The sequence below is a fragment of the Anarrhichthys ocellatus genome, unplaced genomic scaffold (assembly GCF_004355925.1).
Source record: "Anarrhichthys ocellatus isolate YVR2014 unplaced genomic scaffold, GSC_Weel_1.0 scaffold77, whole genome shotgun sequence".
Taxonomy (NCBI): Eukaryota; Metazoa; Chordata; class Actinopteri; order Perciformes; family Anarhichadidae; genus Anarrhichthys; species Anarrhichthys ocellatus.
The window spans coordinates 1672626-1687268 of NW_022280107.1; the positions used below are offsets into that span (position 1 = coordinate 1672626).

At 42.7% G+C, this 14643-nt stretch overlaps 1 protein-coding gene across 1 annotated transcript; it reads right to left on the reverse strand.

Moving 5' to 3' along the window:
* Positions 1-4131: 4131 nt before the first annotated feature.
* On the reverse strand, positions 4132-14600 carry LOC116397998 (uncharacterized). Its single transcript, XM_031873952.1, has 8 exons — positions 13126-14600; positions 11679-11945; positions 8401-8652; positions 7315-7485; positions 6088-6219; positions 4948-5114; positions 4463-4729; positions 4132-4378 (listed from the first exon to the last, which is right to left on the reverse strand). Exons 1-8 carry the CDS (start codon positions 13376-13378, stop codon positions 4202-4204), a joined length of 1686 nt encoding a protein of 561 aa, XP_031729812.1. The 5' UTR covers positions 13379-14600; the 3' UTR covers positions 4132-4201.
* Positions 14601-14643: the final 43 nt, after the last annotated feature.

Here is a 14643-nt window from a genome sequence, read left to right on the forward strand (position 1 = left end):
AAACGTGAGTCAGTAAAGTACTAACTGTTTCATGCAGCGTTACATTTGTTCCAGTAAAATACTCTGCTGATGCCAAACTGTTGCTTGTGAATGTACTTACAGCTGTAGAGAAACAACTGAAACTGAAGCTGCAGAAAAACAGCAACGTTAGCCAGCTAACAACAATAGCAGTGATGCTAAAGAGCTGACTAAATATCAAGGCGCTTGTGAAGATTCCACCCGATCCGTTTAAAAGCGATTATGTTACTGAGATTGTTTTGGCGAAAACATCCTGGATGGGCTGAAAGTGCTGGTGTCAAAGGTCACTGTTGAGAGTAAATCTATATCAACAGCCTGAGGGCCAGAAAGAGGAAGACAGATGGGCGGTGTGCTGTAACTGAGTCTCGTTAGCAATAAAAGCTTCTCAAACAACAACTGTGTCACAGCGTTTCTCTGTAAAATAATATATAAAATATTTCACTTTTAAGGGCTCTACATCAGGACTGCCATGCATCAGAAGCTCCTTTCAGATATGCACTAAGCTATTTCATGTCGGTTTTATGCAGTGTGCGAAATACCTTGTGGCAATCGGGGGTGGGGGGGTCCCATCTATCTCCCCCCCAAAAATCCCCACCTGAAAAACGAGACACGCTCGGACCTCGGCTTCTTCTAGTTGCGTCCTGGTATCCAAGAAGAGAGAAAATGTCCCGCTTTAATCCTCCTCCCTGGACTTTTCCACTATACGGCCTGTTAGAGTGGCACATTTATAGCAAACATGTCTTCAAATAGGTTAATGCTATCCTGACCCGTCTTGATTATCCATCGTGGAGGGAGTTCAAGTTATTGTTACAAGCATATAGGTGCCAAATGTATTACTTTCAGGAGGGTGCCTGGCATAATCCCAACGCTCCTGGTGGATGTATGCGCGTTTTCAACATGTTTTCGAGTTTACTCCAGTTGTTAATAGATGGGATGCTTTCAACAGCCTTAGTTTGAAAGTTATTGAGCACTTGTTAAAGCTACCTGGGTCAGAAGTGGACGGAGTCACTGTGACATCACCCATTGGTTCGAGGGCTGCCGTTTTTTTAAGCCTCTTGTTCGGAATTTTTGGCCATCTTGGTTTTTTTGCAACCAGAAGTGACACGGTGGAGCTAAGTACGACTGAATGCGGACTAAGACATTTTTAGGAGATCAAAACGCTTACAATTAACTTTCATGAACGTAAACACAATGTGAAAGGGTTAAAGTTGTAAGACGCAAACACTTTGGAAAACACCTTGGTAACGACCAACCAATCCCCTGCTTTATGGTCTGTTTGACTCTAAATGGACCATAATGTACTAAATGAACATCATGCTGTATTGAAGAAGACTTGAAACTAGAGATTGAGACCATAAACTCATGTTTACAATGTTTACTGAGGTAATAAATCAAGAGAGAAGTAGAGTTATTTTCTCATAGACTTCTATACAACCAGAGGAATCGCCCCCTGGTGGACACTAGAGAGAATGCAGCGTTAAGGAATGCCACATTCACTTCACTTTTCAGAACTGGAGGTTGCCGTCTGGGTCACACGGCAGCAGTTCACATCTTCATAACTGAGTGGTAAAAGTTAAACAGGAAAGGTTTGTATGTTCACAGGTTTAGCTTACAGTTATAGCTCTACTTTGCACTATTCTCCTGATGTGGTCTCCACAGAAAGGGCACCTGCGCTCATCAGGTCACTGCTTAGAGTCGGAAGCCAGACAAATAAATCTCATGTACTTCACTGGTTTCTAAACGTACTTTATTGACTAAATGTTGTGATTTGCTGCATGCAACTAGAAACATTTTTGCTAAATTACATCTCATACTCTGTACAGGTCATTACACCAACTGTGAATATGCACATTTCAACCTGTTGGACGCGGTTTTGGTCCAAAATGTCCCACGCATTTGGAAAGTTGTTCTCCCGATCAACTCCCACCTCTTGAATGAACAAATCTCTAATGTAAAACAGATCAGTACAGCGACAGACACCGGTACAAACACACAGCAGGGAGGGACTGGGATGCACACTGGGCCGTGGTATATATGGTTACTCTGATGGAGGAAGGACAGGATGTAAAGTACAGACAAATATCACAAAGTACCATCACACGTAGAGGACGACATGGATGTTGTTAGTGTAGGGATGGGTTAATATTAGAACGTGCATGTTTCATGTGATGCCTGTCTATGCGATTGAGCACACACACATACACACGCACACACTTGCAAGTTGTGCCCTTATTAAAATGCCATAGCCAGTCTGTGTAGCAGTGAGGGCAGTCTCAGTGCTTCATATCTTAATCATGATCACCGCCAACCAGTTTCTGTCCCTCGTTTTATGGCTGTCTCAGTGTCTCTCTCTCTCTCTCTCCGTCTTCTTCAGGTTAAGACGCATTAAAAAGTCCTCCATCTCCTAAAATCTTCAAGATAAATTTCTGCACATCAGACACAAACGTCAGGTATGGTTTGTAGGTTTCCTGTTGACTAGAATGAAACTGGATTTGTTTAAAACATGTCTGGTTGTCTCATCACTCAGGTCGGTTGCCCTGTTGCAAAATTAAATCTGGTTGAGTAGCAACTGTCCTCTGCAAACCGTTAACAATAAGAGCTGCGTTTATGTCCCGTCTCTTATTGGTTTCTTTTATTTTGAAAGGACTTAGCTGAGGACTTAAGTTGTGAGAGTTTTAAGAGAGGTGTAAACCACAATGGGACACAGTTTGGTTGACCCAAATGTTGAATTTGGGACCTTATTTCAACAGTCATAGTGTTCTGCTTGACAAATATGGAACACGTTCTCACTCCCGACTTCGGTCAGTGGCCCGACACCTCAAACTATGACGCTCTACGTACCCAACTAGTGTCAGTTTTTGACGTGTCAGGGACGGCGTGTCAATACAAACTTGTTACATGCATAGTGTCTTTATAAAATAAACGTCCGTCTTCACAGGAAGTTTAGGCATCACAATGACTTAATCAGGATTAAGATAAGACTGTGTTTGATGACTCGGGCAGCGTTCTCCTGGGTGAAAGTCCTGTTTGTTTGACCCACCCTCAGTAGATTACCTCACACTTGTCAGTTGCTCTGACCGCCTAATAACCGATGGGTTACATAAGAGTTAGTTGAAAGCCTGCTGCGTTTCATACGGCTGCTAAAGGTTCCCTCCATGCGTCAGCATCAGACGCCGAGGGGGAACAGATCTAGCTGTGTTATTTGATTAATCGAGAGTGAGAACAGGTTAGAATGTGATGTACGGATTTGAGAAGTTCATGTGTCGCCCTGCTGTCCAAAGATAGTGTTAGTGTGAAATTTTATCTTGACCGTGGACTCACTAGACAATAAATAAACCAACTCAGGAGCTTTTAACTGTCAGATGCAGGTAAAAGATAGCAAGTGGCCTTTGAGTTAAGATTTTTTTGTCAAACCATTTTCATTCACATTTCTTGTGCACGAATCTAAAATGCACTAAACTTTAATGCTTTAGGGTTTTGTCAGTTGTGACAAAATGATTCCAGTATTCAACCCTCAGATCAAGGAAAAGGAGAAACTGACAGCTAATTAAAAAATATAAAATAAAACAGAAAAAACACTTAATTAAAGAAGGAAGAGGGAAAAGAAGGGAAGTGGAGAAGGGGAAGAAAGGATGAGATAGAGGCAGGAAGGAACTAAAGTAGAGAGGAGGTTAGGGGAGGATATCAAGAGAGGAAAGGTTGGGAGGAAAGTAGCCGAAAAGGAGAGGATGAAGAGGAGGGAAAGAAAAAAGAAATAAATAAAAGGGAGAGAAAGTTGATTGGCTCTGAAATGTTTAAGGGAGCTGTGACGTACACACACACACACACACACACACAAACACCCCAGTATAAGCTAGCAATGGTCTCAGAGTGGTTGTCCTCTTGCTGAACTCACAAACACACACACACACACACACACACACGGTTCACATGGTGTTCAGGACACTCCCATTGGGATGAGCTGTCATCGCCATGGTTACTGTCTGAGTTAGGACAGAAAACACAGACACACACTAGTGTCTACCAAACACACTGAAACTAAAGTCATAAGTTATGTGTGTAATGCAAAGACACGTGTCTTGTCTGTCTGTGTGTGTGTATGTGTGTGTGTGTGTGTGTGTGTCCATAATGAATTTGTTTCCCACTCTCTCTCTCTCCCAGTCGGTCTCAGTGTCTCTCTCTCTCAGTTGGTCCTCCTGTGTTTCTGGTGCCAGAGGGCGGTCGGCAGGTTCTGGCAGCCCTGGTACTCTCGCCGCATCTCGCCATCCGTCAGAGGCGGCGTGGCGTTGCAGGGGGCGCCGGCCAGCGTCACGTTTAAAAGGCCGGCCCACGGCTCCAGGAGGCGAGACGTCCCAGTGTTCTGATAACATCACGGGGGAAAGAGGTGATTAGAAGACTATCTAGAAGAAGTGAAAAAAATAAACCCTTAAATGTGATAAATTACCTTCCCCAGGTGGTCCAGCAGGCAGCTCGCAGGGCTGATGGAGGACCAGCTGCTCTCCTCCCAGCCAGGGTTCAACCTCTGGTGGCTGTGGGTCTGCCGAGTCTGGCTCTGGATCAGAACCACGTTGAGGTGTTTCTGGGACCCTCGCAGCCTCTTGGACAGAACGCCGCTGTAGCTCTGATCCACAAACAGCAACACGCGCGTCGCCCTGCAGCCGGCCAGGTCGGCCAGCAGCTCGTTGACGGAGTATCGCTCCTTCAGGTCAGCCTGGGGGGGGGGGTATCAATCAGCCAGTGAATTTTGAAAAACACAATTCTAAATCTTGTTTAAAGCCATTAATCGCAAACAACTACAGAAATTCATTCGTCTTATCAGGCTGATAACGGCTCATCTGTGTTGGTGATGTGCTTTGAAGACAAGTCCGTATCTGTGTGTGTGTGTGACGTTTCTCTACGATAGTCTCTATGTGCGTGTGTCACTCTCACGATGCCGTTGAGGTTGGCGTCCCACAGCAGCATGGCGCCGTCGTTGCGCGTTGGCGAGTTCAGGTAGAGAACCAACGTGTCGGCACAGTGCTGCTTCCTGCAGACGTACGACACGTGGTTACGAATCATCGCTTTCTCCGTTGCAGAGTACACACCCTCGACATCGTCTGTGGGGGGGGGGGGGGGTAGACATGTTGTAGAGATGGTTTAGTCCAATCTGAGCTTTGGCTGTTTTGGACCCAAACAAAGGAAAAAACAGCTTTTCTTTGTCTACTAGACAATAAATCGTATTTCTGTTTGACATATCTAAACTCTGTTTCTTTTGAAGTTGATCTTTGCTTTTGCTCCTCTCTTAGAGAATTTTTTGTTTGTTGTTATAACAAGGAGGCCAGGAAATGAAATGCATCGAGTATTACTTACTTTCTGCAGAACTTGTGATGGGTTTAGAAACGATTAAGTTCACATTACAACCACATGGTATCAATCACGAGTCAAGCTACTTTGTTGAAGACCTAACTTGTTGTTCTAATGATAAGTCACTCTGACAGAACTTTGTCAGATATGAGGGAGATTTTTTTTGAAGCATAGCAGCTTCAATGCAAATGTCAGATTTCAAATCTAAGAAAATAATTCACATGAGATTGCTCCCGGGCTTGGGGATCTGTCCAACATCTTCTATCAGGATACAGGTCATTTCATAACTGGATATATGATGATATAGCATGTTTTCGGGTAGTTAACCACATGAAGTTGTGTTCTCTTGTGTATTCAATACTTAAAAAGTACTTGAAAAGTACTGCATATTTTCTCATTAAATTAAGAGATTTCTGCAAAATAATCTGATTTTCTGAGAGAACTTGAGTTAGTATGTTCTTGTAAATATCCATTTTGACGATGTAATTGTGTATCTCGATGTACGATTCCATTGAAAGACGATAAGTTATCATGGTGAATTATTCCCCAGCCCTAGGTTGCTCTACCTAACAACAACAGTGAAGTCACAGAAAAGAAAGTGGAAGTTGGTGTTTTTATGCCATGTTAGACGGAACAAGTTATAATGTTTAAAGTGCAATTGTTAGACTTACATTTAGTGGTTTAGTGAGACTGAAGCAAACGTTTTTTTAGTTTGACTGTTCCTACCAGGAAGCTGCCCACTGCTGGCGAAGAAGGTCTTGATGTGTTCTTTGTGGAAGCCGTTGTTCTGCAGCATTCTGTAGAACCTCTGAAGGTTCTCAACATGACGCTGGAACGTCATCTGCTGCTGCCAGCCGCCTGCAGGTAGTTACACACACACACACACACACGTTCAGAGGGCAACGTGAACACAGCAAAGCAGTCCTGTCTTTATTAGCTGTTTGATTTTGATTAGCTCCAGAGAAACCAGGCTCTGTGTCTGCCTAACATTAGCTACATGCGGCTAGTTAATGAGTGATATAAAGTGGAGAAGGTGGAGGATACATGTGGGTGGTGCCGGAGCCTTGTTTAGCCCAGTGCAGCTCTTCCACAGCTCATCACACAGCCTTTTATTAACACTACAATCTTCTTCCACTACATAAACTCTTAGGTAACTATATTATCTGAACTGATAAAGTGCCACCCAGTTTTTGAGTTAATACTTTGTGATGTGTCATGGTTCCTACATTATTTGTAGAGATTGTTTTCCAGGACTTTTCCAGGAAATTTGTACGCAGCTGGTATGACGCCATGCACTAATATGTTCCTCTCAGTGGAAGTCTGATTTAATCTTGTGTCATCTGTGGTTTCAATTCATCTGTGAAATCATCTCTTACGCGCTTAGAAATTATGACAAATTGATCGTGGATAATAATAAAAAACAGCCAGCAGTGGGTAATATTTACATTTTAAGGATAATGTAATTTATATTATTCAGTCTCTACCACTTTAATTGTAACCTGTGCTACCTTGTGACTTGACTTAAGGGTGTGTTCACAGCGTTTCCACAACTTGGCCGCCTATTCCAAATACTCTCGCCCATAAACTACCAGTTGAACATTAATGTGACACAGACATAACTTCGTCCTTTCAGATGGTAATATAGAGAGCTCTGATAGATAGACTAGCTTATTCTCAGCTAATGGAAAATAGAGGATACTTTATATAATTTTCCAGGAAATTTGAATTTTCCTCTTGTTTTCTATGTGTTTTCCATGACAAGAAAGTTTTGTCAGCTGTTCTCCAGGACACGTGGGACCCCTTTGTATGTCATACTGTAGACTGTTTGTTCCATGGATAAGATATTAAGGCTTACATTAAAATTGTATTTTGTAATTGTGGTGTTGGCTGTTTGGTAATATTTGATAAGAGAACTGCAAATATAAGAAAAGAAACAGACACAAACTGTCCTACCTGAGATGAGCACAGCGTGATCACAGGTCTGGTAGAGTCGGCAGGAGAGGTGAGTGGCCAGCGGCTGTTGGTGGCAGCGTCTGGTGTTTTTATTGAGCTCACAGCTTGAGACGGGCAAACTGGGCGAGCCCATCGGCAGTGGCTGAGGGCATCTCGCAAACTCTGCATGGTCTGTTGGAGCATGGGGGCACGTCAGAAAGTGCACAGGTGCTCGTCTTGAAAACAACTTCTAAATAAAGCAGAGCCTCAGTGCTGAAACATTCAACACAATTTTTCCAGGTCCAATCAAACCGGGTATGCTAGTGTACTCAACGGACAGTGGGATGCACAATCAACAGTGAAGGAATACTTAATCTCCACATGTGTGTAGCATGCCAGAGGTGGGTTTGGTGGTTTTATCCCATGGATTGTCTGTGTTTTTTCCATAACAGCAGGATAACATTTTTCCCAGCAGTTTTTCTCACGAGGCCCAGGTTACTGGCAGAGCCTGCAGGTGTGGGTGGTCTTGGCATAACATGAGACTAATTCTGCATCTCACTCAGAAAGTCTCCGACCAGGAAAAGTGAAACAGAATGTCACTCAACCTATAAAGCTTCACAACCCTAATTTAACCAAGTGATTATGTTTTCTTCACATCTAAAACTTGATCGAAAATGAGCTTGTCGTGACATCCTTGAAATGGATATTCTGTTACTCATTTCAAAATATTGGGTGCATTGTGATGGAATTTGGCAGTGATATTCAAGGTCCCCAGAGGATGAATCCAGATGACCTTACTTTTCCCTGTGCCACCAGCAGGTTGACATTTCTGCTTGTGAGGGAAATATCTCCACTATTCTGATAAACTTTGGTAAAGACATTTATGTCCCACTCTTTTCAATTTTTCACAGCATCGTCGCAGAAGTTTAGCCCCCTTCCTCTGTCGCCCCCTCAGTCAAACACTGCTGCCTCTGTCAGCACTGTCGCCGTTGTTTGCGCTGTTAGCTGCGAGCCACCGGCTCAGCCTTTGCCATGCTGACAGTCGTGTTGGGGCAATAGATATGCTCTGGATTATGCATTTAGCACATGGAATGATTTAGGACTTACCAACACATCTGAGTCTCTGCGTTCGGTTGCTGTCTCTGACTCCGACCACCAGTGGAAGGAAGTGGACTTCACAGAGCCCTCCAACGGCCCGCTCCACCAGAAGGCTTCCACCACTAGTGGTAATGGTACTACCGCGCAGCGGCCCACCGGCCAGCCGACCATGTCCATTACCCAGCCTCTCTGGCCCGGCTTGGCGACGCTTTAGCTGGTTCTGACAACGACCCTTCAAAGCCAGAGTCAGACACTCCTCGCCTGAAGACACAGAGAGTGAAAGACATCTTGATGACAAAAGTTTAGATTAACTGTTTCGTGCAGTGGGAAATGAGATCAACGGGCCATCACTGTCAGCTTGGCCTCCTCTTCTCAGCTGAAAAGGTCAAAATGTAATTTAAATAGTGTATCATTATGGTCCAGGGTCCCCTAACAAGTAAATCTGACCATGATCAGCATGGCTAGAGGTCAGTGGGAACATGTAAACGTAACATAAAAAAAGAGTAAAGAGTTGGAGAGCATTGGCACCTTTGTATCATTGTAACTGAATCAAATTCAGCTCAACAGCTCTCTTTCTTCCTGCCCTCACCAGGTTAAATGGGGTCTAAAGGAAGTTTCACTTTAAAAGACTTTGGTCCAAAACCATCTGCAGGACCCAGCAGGGGGCACAGTGCTGTGTGTTTGTGTGTGTATGAATAATTGACAGGTGTGTGTTCGTGTAGCACGGGGCCAAATTCACCTTAGCATCTGGCCCTAACCGCTCTCACAGCGGGAAGTCAACAACTTGCACTTTCAAACACGTCTCTTTTGCAGGACTTGTGAGGACCATCACAGAATAAATGTCCCCTTGGACTATTTCTACATGAATGAAGCACTTTGGAAACACTTCTTTTACGTTCACTTTTGGCCTTTTATCCGCAGTAAAGATGTTGGCCACCACCAAAAGTGGTGCTTTTTAGAAACGCGATGTTTGATTGTCAACCCTTTTACAGATATGACCAAAATACTCTCACTGTAGTGTCACGGAAGAACTGCCTGTCTCCTCCTGAATCTCTCTGTAATCACTCACGGCATTTTGTTAACGACGGGCAGTTTCTCGATGCAGCAGTGACATATCTTTCCATTTCTGCTGTCAAGTGCAAAGTTGTTATTTAGTACGTGGTTGAAAATGCCACCAACTAACCAAAGTTTACAGTAAGTCCTCAAAAGCTGCATTTAGACAAAATATAAATATAGTTAGATTATCGTTTTATAACAAAAAAAACATGTGAAAACATTAAAGATGAAACATATAGGACATTATTGGATTCACCCGTCATTGGAATTACCCCAACATATCCTAAACAGTGGTGTCCTTGGTGAAAGTCCTGTGTTTTTTTTTTACCCACCTGAGCACCTCGACCACCTCCATACGTGGGCTTTATCACTCACAATTATGGGGATGTCATATGACTTGATTAAGAAGGATGTATACTAGTGCATATCCTTTCATAGGTATAGCTACTAACAGTGTTTGAGAACACCATTGGTCATTTTGTAGCTAAACTGGAATTATCTTTTAATCCAAACCTAATTTTAAAGAGACTCAATACTGAAAGCGGCAGCTGAAACAGTCCATAAAGGAGCGAGGATCAATATTCTGACCTTGCAAATGTTCTCTTTCTAAGTCTAACCCTTTTCACAAAGATAGAAGTGCAAGCACACACTTGCAAACACACACACAGAGACAGAGATATATCAGATGTTGCTGTGGGGCAAAAAGTGCTGAAGATGTAGCTGGGTCGGACCCCCACTGAGCGGAAAAGTGTCCAGCATCACACAATGAGCTATAAATGGAGCTTTCAGAGGGTGAGACCACGCACATCCAACTTTGACTTTCTCTTCTGCTTCAGTTAAATGCAGAGCTTTACACGCACACACCCTAAATATGTACACAGATGCATGCACATTGGGTGCTACTGATTCAAATTAAAATGAATAATCACACAGAAAGAACAGAAACAGGCATGTGGACCTTTCAGGAAACCTAATATTACTACTACATCTACTATTACTGTTAGTAAAGCTTTTAAATACGATTACATTTACGTGCAGAGCAACTGCAACCGTGTTGCTGGTCACGTGACTCGTTAGTCACTCGTTACGCGAGTCGTTAGTCACTTGGCAGTCACATGAGTCGTCATGTTAACGTTTACCAGGCGTGTAACATGTAATTGTTGCCTGTTTTTGTGAGACATTGTCACTGACATGAGCAAAACTGACGCTAGAGGGGCACGTAAAGCATGTGACTGTTGTCACATAATTTGTAGCCAATTGCTACTGACCAAGCTGCATTTTTTGAGGTTATTTTGGTGTGAGAATGTGTTGGCATTCAAAACATGTTCAGTGAAAATTTGAAAGCATCAAAGGCATACCGAAGATGAGCCTGGGTTGGAGAGTACCCAGGGACATATACAAGTGTATCATCTGCATAAAGATGGACATTGAATGCTGATTTGGAGGTATGATTATTATTATGAACAACGGCAATTGTAATGGACCAAGACTCGACCCCTGTGCACCTCATTAGAGATTACTATTACTATAACTTTTACTTCTTCTCGAGCTGCTATTACTGCCTCTCCCAGGAGTTCATTGGCCATTCGGAAGTTTGGGAAGTCAGTGGTATACTGTATGGTTCTCGGCCATGGCATGAGCCAGCCTGGTTTCGCAGCCGCAGACAGCACAGAGCGGAAACACACTCCTGTCAGACTGGGCCAATCTAATGCATTCAATATTGAAGGGGGATACCAGCGGCCCCTCCCAACTTGGACTGATCTTTGTTTTTGTTGAAGTCTGACTGGCGCAGTCATGTTAATTGTGAATGTGACAAATTGTGACCAGTGTTCCAGCTCACATAGGCTTGCCTGGCCAGTCTTGTTTTTATTCAGTGAATTGGTGACGTGCTGAGGACGCAGGTGTAAGCAAGACATCCTTAAGTCTCTTGAAGGTCTTTAGCACCATCAGACTATCTTTATACCAGGAAAACTGTATTTGTTTAATTAACATTACTTTTAGATGGAGTTCTAGGGTGCAGTTTAGTTGTATGGAAATGTAATTTTGTAGGAGACAGTGTTCCAAATTGACAGACATGTCTTTAATACAAAGGTAAGACACATTAAAGACAGACACTTTAAGGTTTGTTATTGCATCCAAAAACATTTTTTTTCCATCTAACAGCCAAATAAACCTGCATGTAATGAGTAATTTAAACAAAGTTACCAATGCCTTGGTGTCTGCTGACTCACCCAGGTAAATGCCATCCAGGTGGGTGCATCTCTTCTTCGTCACATTCACATCCACATAGAAGAGGACCACCGGGTGTCCAAAGTTCTCCCCGGGGCTCGGATCCAGCACCAGCACGGCATCATGGGCCGTGGAGCCGGGGAAAGACTGCTGCTGTCTGTGGTGACCTCCATTCAGCACCTGGCCGACACCGAAACCTCCCCGTGGTTTGGAGCTCACGGAGCCACCCGAGGAGTCCGGCAGGATGGCCAGAACTTTGTGTGAGTTACCTTTGAGGTTTAGGAACAATAGTGTGTTACTAAAGTCAACAAAAGGGAACTTATCAAACAAAAATATATTCACACTGAGTTTCAGTTGTTCTTTCTCAGGCGGTGAACTGACTATTGCTCCCGTCAATCATATTGATCACTGAACCAGTCTCTTTTATTGGATTCTTTTGACTGATTTAAATGCATTGAGTCAATTATCCCGCTTCTGTATTCCATTATCAACAGAAAATATATTCTTTGTAATCCTTCCTCAAACATGGCATACAAACACATCTTAAAATAGTTTGACTATACAACATATATAACACGTATGTCTTCTTTAGACTAGTGGAAAGATCCAAGATACACATTTAGCTGTTCATTTTACTACTTCCATTTGTGTCTGTAGATTTCTCCTAAATTCACTAAAGGTTACCATTAAATAATGCCTCATTTGCATATTTAGATATCTAAAACCTCGTCTGTGAAAGTCTTTGACTCTAATATGTCAACAAAATGAAACAAGAATTTTGAATCTGGCTTTATCCATTTCTGTTCTGGAAAAGTATGCAAATTAGGGCATATTGGATAAAAGTATGCCTCATTTGCATATTTAAGCATATCATTTCATTTTTTTCACTCTATTCACCTGGTGTGTCTAACCTTACATATGAGTGTGATTACTTATTCATATTAAAATAAATAGATAAATATAATCTGCACAGATTACATTTGAAAAAATGTGCAATCAGATTATATTTCCATTGTCAAGGACTTGATTACATTTTTGATTACATATTTAAAATGTACTGTTATGCCAGCATGTTTTTGTAATGTTCACTTGATTTGACCAACTGTAAATGCTGAATATGAAAAATGCATTTTAGTTGCATTTAAGATGTTTAAAGAGAAAAAAAGAATTTTCGTGCAACTCAGATTTTTTGTGGCTGTGTCCATCTTTTTTTTATGAATCAATATTTTCAGTGTTTGATGTGGAAGTAATCCAAAAGTATTCATATAAATTTACTTTTTTATAATCCTATACAGATTACATTACTAATTACAAAGTTACCATGTAATGAACCTGACCCAACGATGTTTTTTTCTCAGTGGACTGCCTTACATCAACTGCTACAAACTACACCAAACTTTCACAAACAAACTAACCCAGGGATGTTTCGACCTTCTTTGGCCTCCATACCTGCAGCTGTGCGTGGCTCCGATACGTAAACAGCCACGGCAGACAGTGGCAGGTGGGCGAGGCGCCTGCACTCGGTCTCGGAGAGGGAGGACATGCGGAGGCACCGGTCCAGCTGGTCCCTCTGCAGCGACTGGAGGCCTGAGCGGACCCAGCGCTCCAGCCGGCCCGGGGCCACGCCGCCTGCCGGGGCCACCGCTGCAACGTGGAGGACGAGGATGGAGAGAGGAGCTGCGAGAAGCACCAGGAGCCTCATTGTCACACCCTTCTGATTGTTTAAACTGGAGTACTTTTTCTTTTAGTCCTCCCTTTTTTGTTACTAATTTTGTTCTTTAGTTTTGTTTTATTCTTTTGATTTGTCCTTGTTTCGCTCTTTCCTCTTCCTTTTCCTCTTGGTTTATCCTTTTCCCTCTTGATTATTCCTTTTGTTCTCGGTGTCCCCTTTAAACCCTCTCTTTTTCCTCTCTTTTCCGAGATATTTTTCTTTTCTCCGTTACTCTTTTCCCTTTATTCCTCTGTATTTTTACTTCGTCACTTATGACTCTTTACTTCTGTGTCGCTGTAGCTTCCTTTGACTTTGTTAGTTGGTCCTCGAACTTTTCCTGCTATATCTTCACCAAGCTGCAAATTCAGATTGCTTTTGTTCTTCTCTTTCAGAATAATTTATTGAAAGTTTCCGACTAAAAAAAATGTTTTCCTTCATTTGTTTTCAGCGGACAGGTTGATATTCCGTCTTTCTTTTTTCTTCCGATTTTTCCAAACTTCCGAGAGTTCACACAAATGTTGGTCTACAACATCTTTAATCGTTAATAAGATGACAGAAAAACTTCTTCCTCTTCTGTTTCTTCTCTTTTTGCTTTGATCCTCCTTATTTTTCTGGATTTGAAAAAAAGAACAAAATCACACTTGTGGTTTGGATTTCTGTCTTTCTAGATTTTTCTTTATATATTATCTTCTTCTGCTCTTATCTGGATGCAACAGAAACCAACATCCTCTTGTGATTGTTCTGACAATGAAACCCTTTTCCTTCTTTTCTCGCGTCACTTTTTCTTCTGGTTTTCAGAGGGTACAATATATCCAACAGTCCCCAAAGGCGCCAATTCTGACTTTTCTGATTGTTCTCGTGTTTTGTTGATAGACTGACTCTTCCTCCCCCTCTTCTTCTCCTTCTTCTTCTTTATTCCTCTTTCGGACGAAAGATTTATTTCAACCGAGCCAGATGGAGCAGCTTTAGGCTCTGTGTTGGTTTGGAAGGTGATAGATCATCCTGGAGTCAGAAAAGGTTGTCCTCACAAACGAGACTCAGAGGACAGATCCTGCCTCTTGTCTTCTTTCTTCTGGGACAACCAGCTCCTCCTGCATACTCTATGCTCTCAGTGGCACTTGAGACTGGAACGTCCTGCAGCTCTGACAGAAGTAGTCCTGCTGCTCAACCCGCTCACTGCTCAGCTTCAGTCTGCTCTCTCTCTCTCTCTCTCTCTCTCTCTCTCTCTCTCTCTCTCTCTCTCTCTCTCTCTCTCT

Bases quoted from the DNA above. Each gene is read 5' to 3' on its own strand.
- LOC116397998 (XM_031873952.1), bottom strand. From the start codon at position 13,378: ATGAGGCTCCTGGTGCTTCTCGCAGCTCCTCTCTCCATCCTCGTCCTC. The intron at 8,653-11,678 runs GTGAGTCAGCAG...CTGTGTCTTCAG, and splicing joins CCTGGATGGCATTTACCTGG to GCGAGGAGTGTCTGACTCTG. The intron at 6,220-7,314 runs GTAGGACAGTTT...AACTACCTGCAG, and splicing joins TCACGCTGTGCTCATCTCAG to GCGGCTGGCAGCAGCAGATG.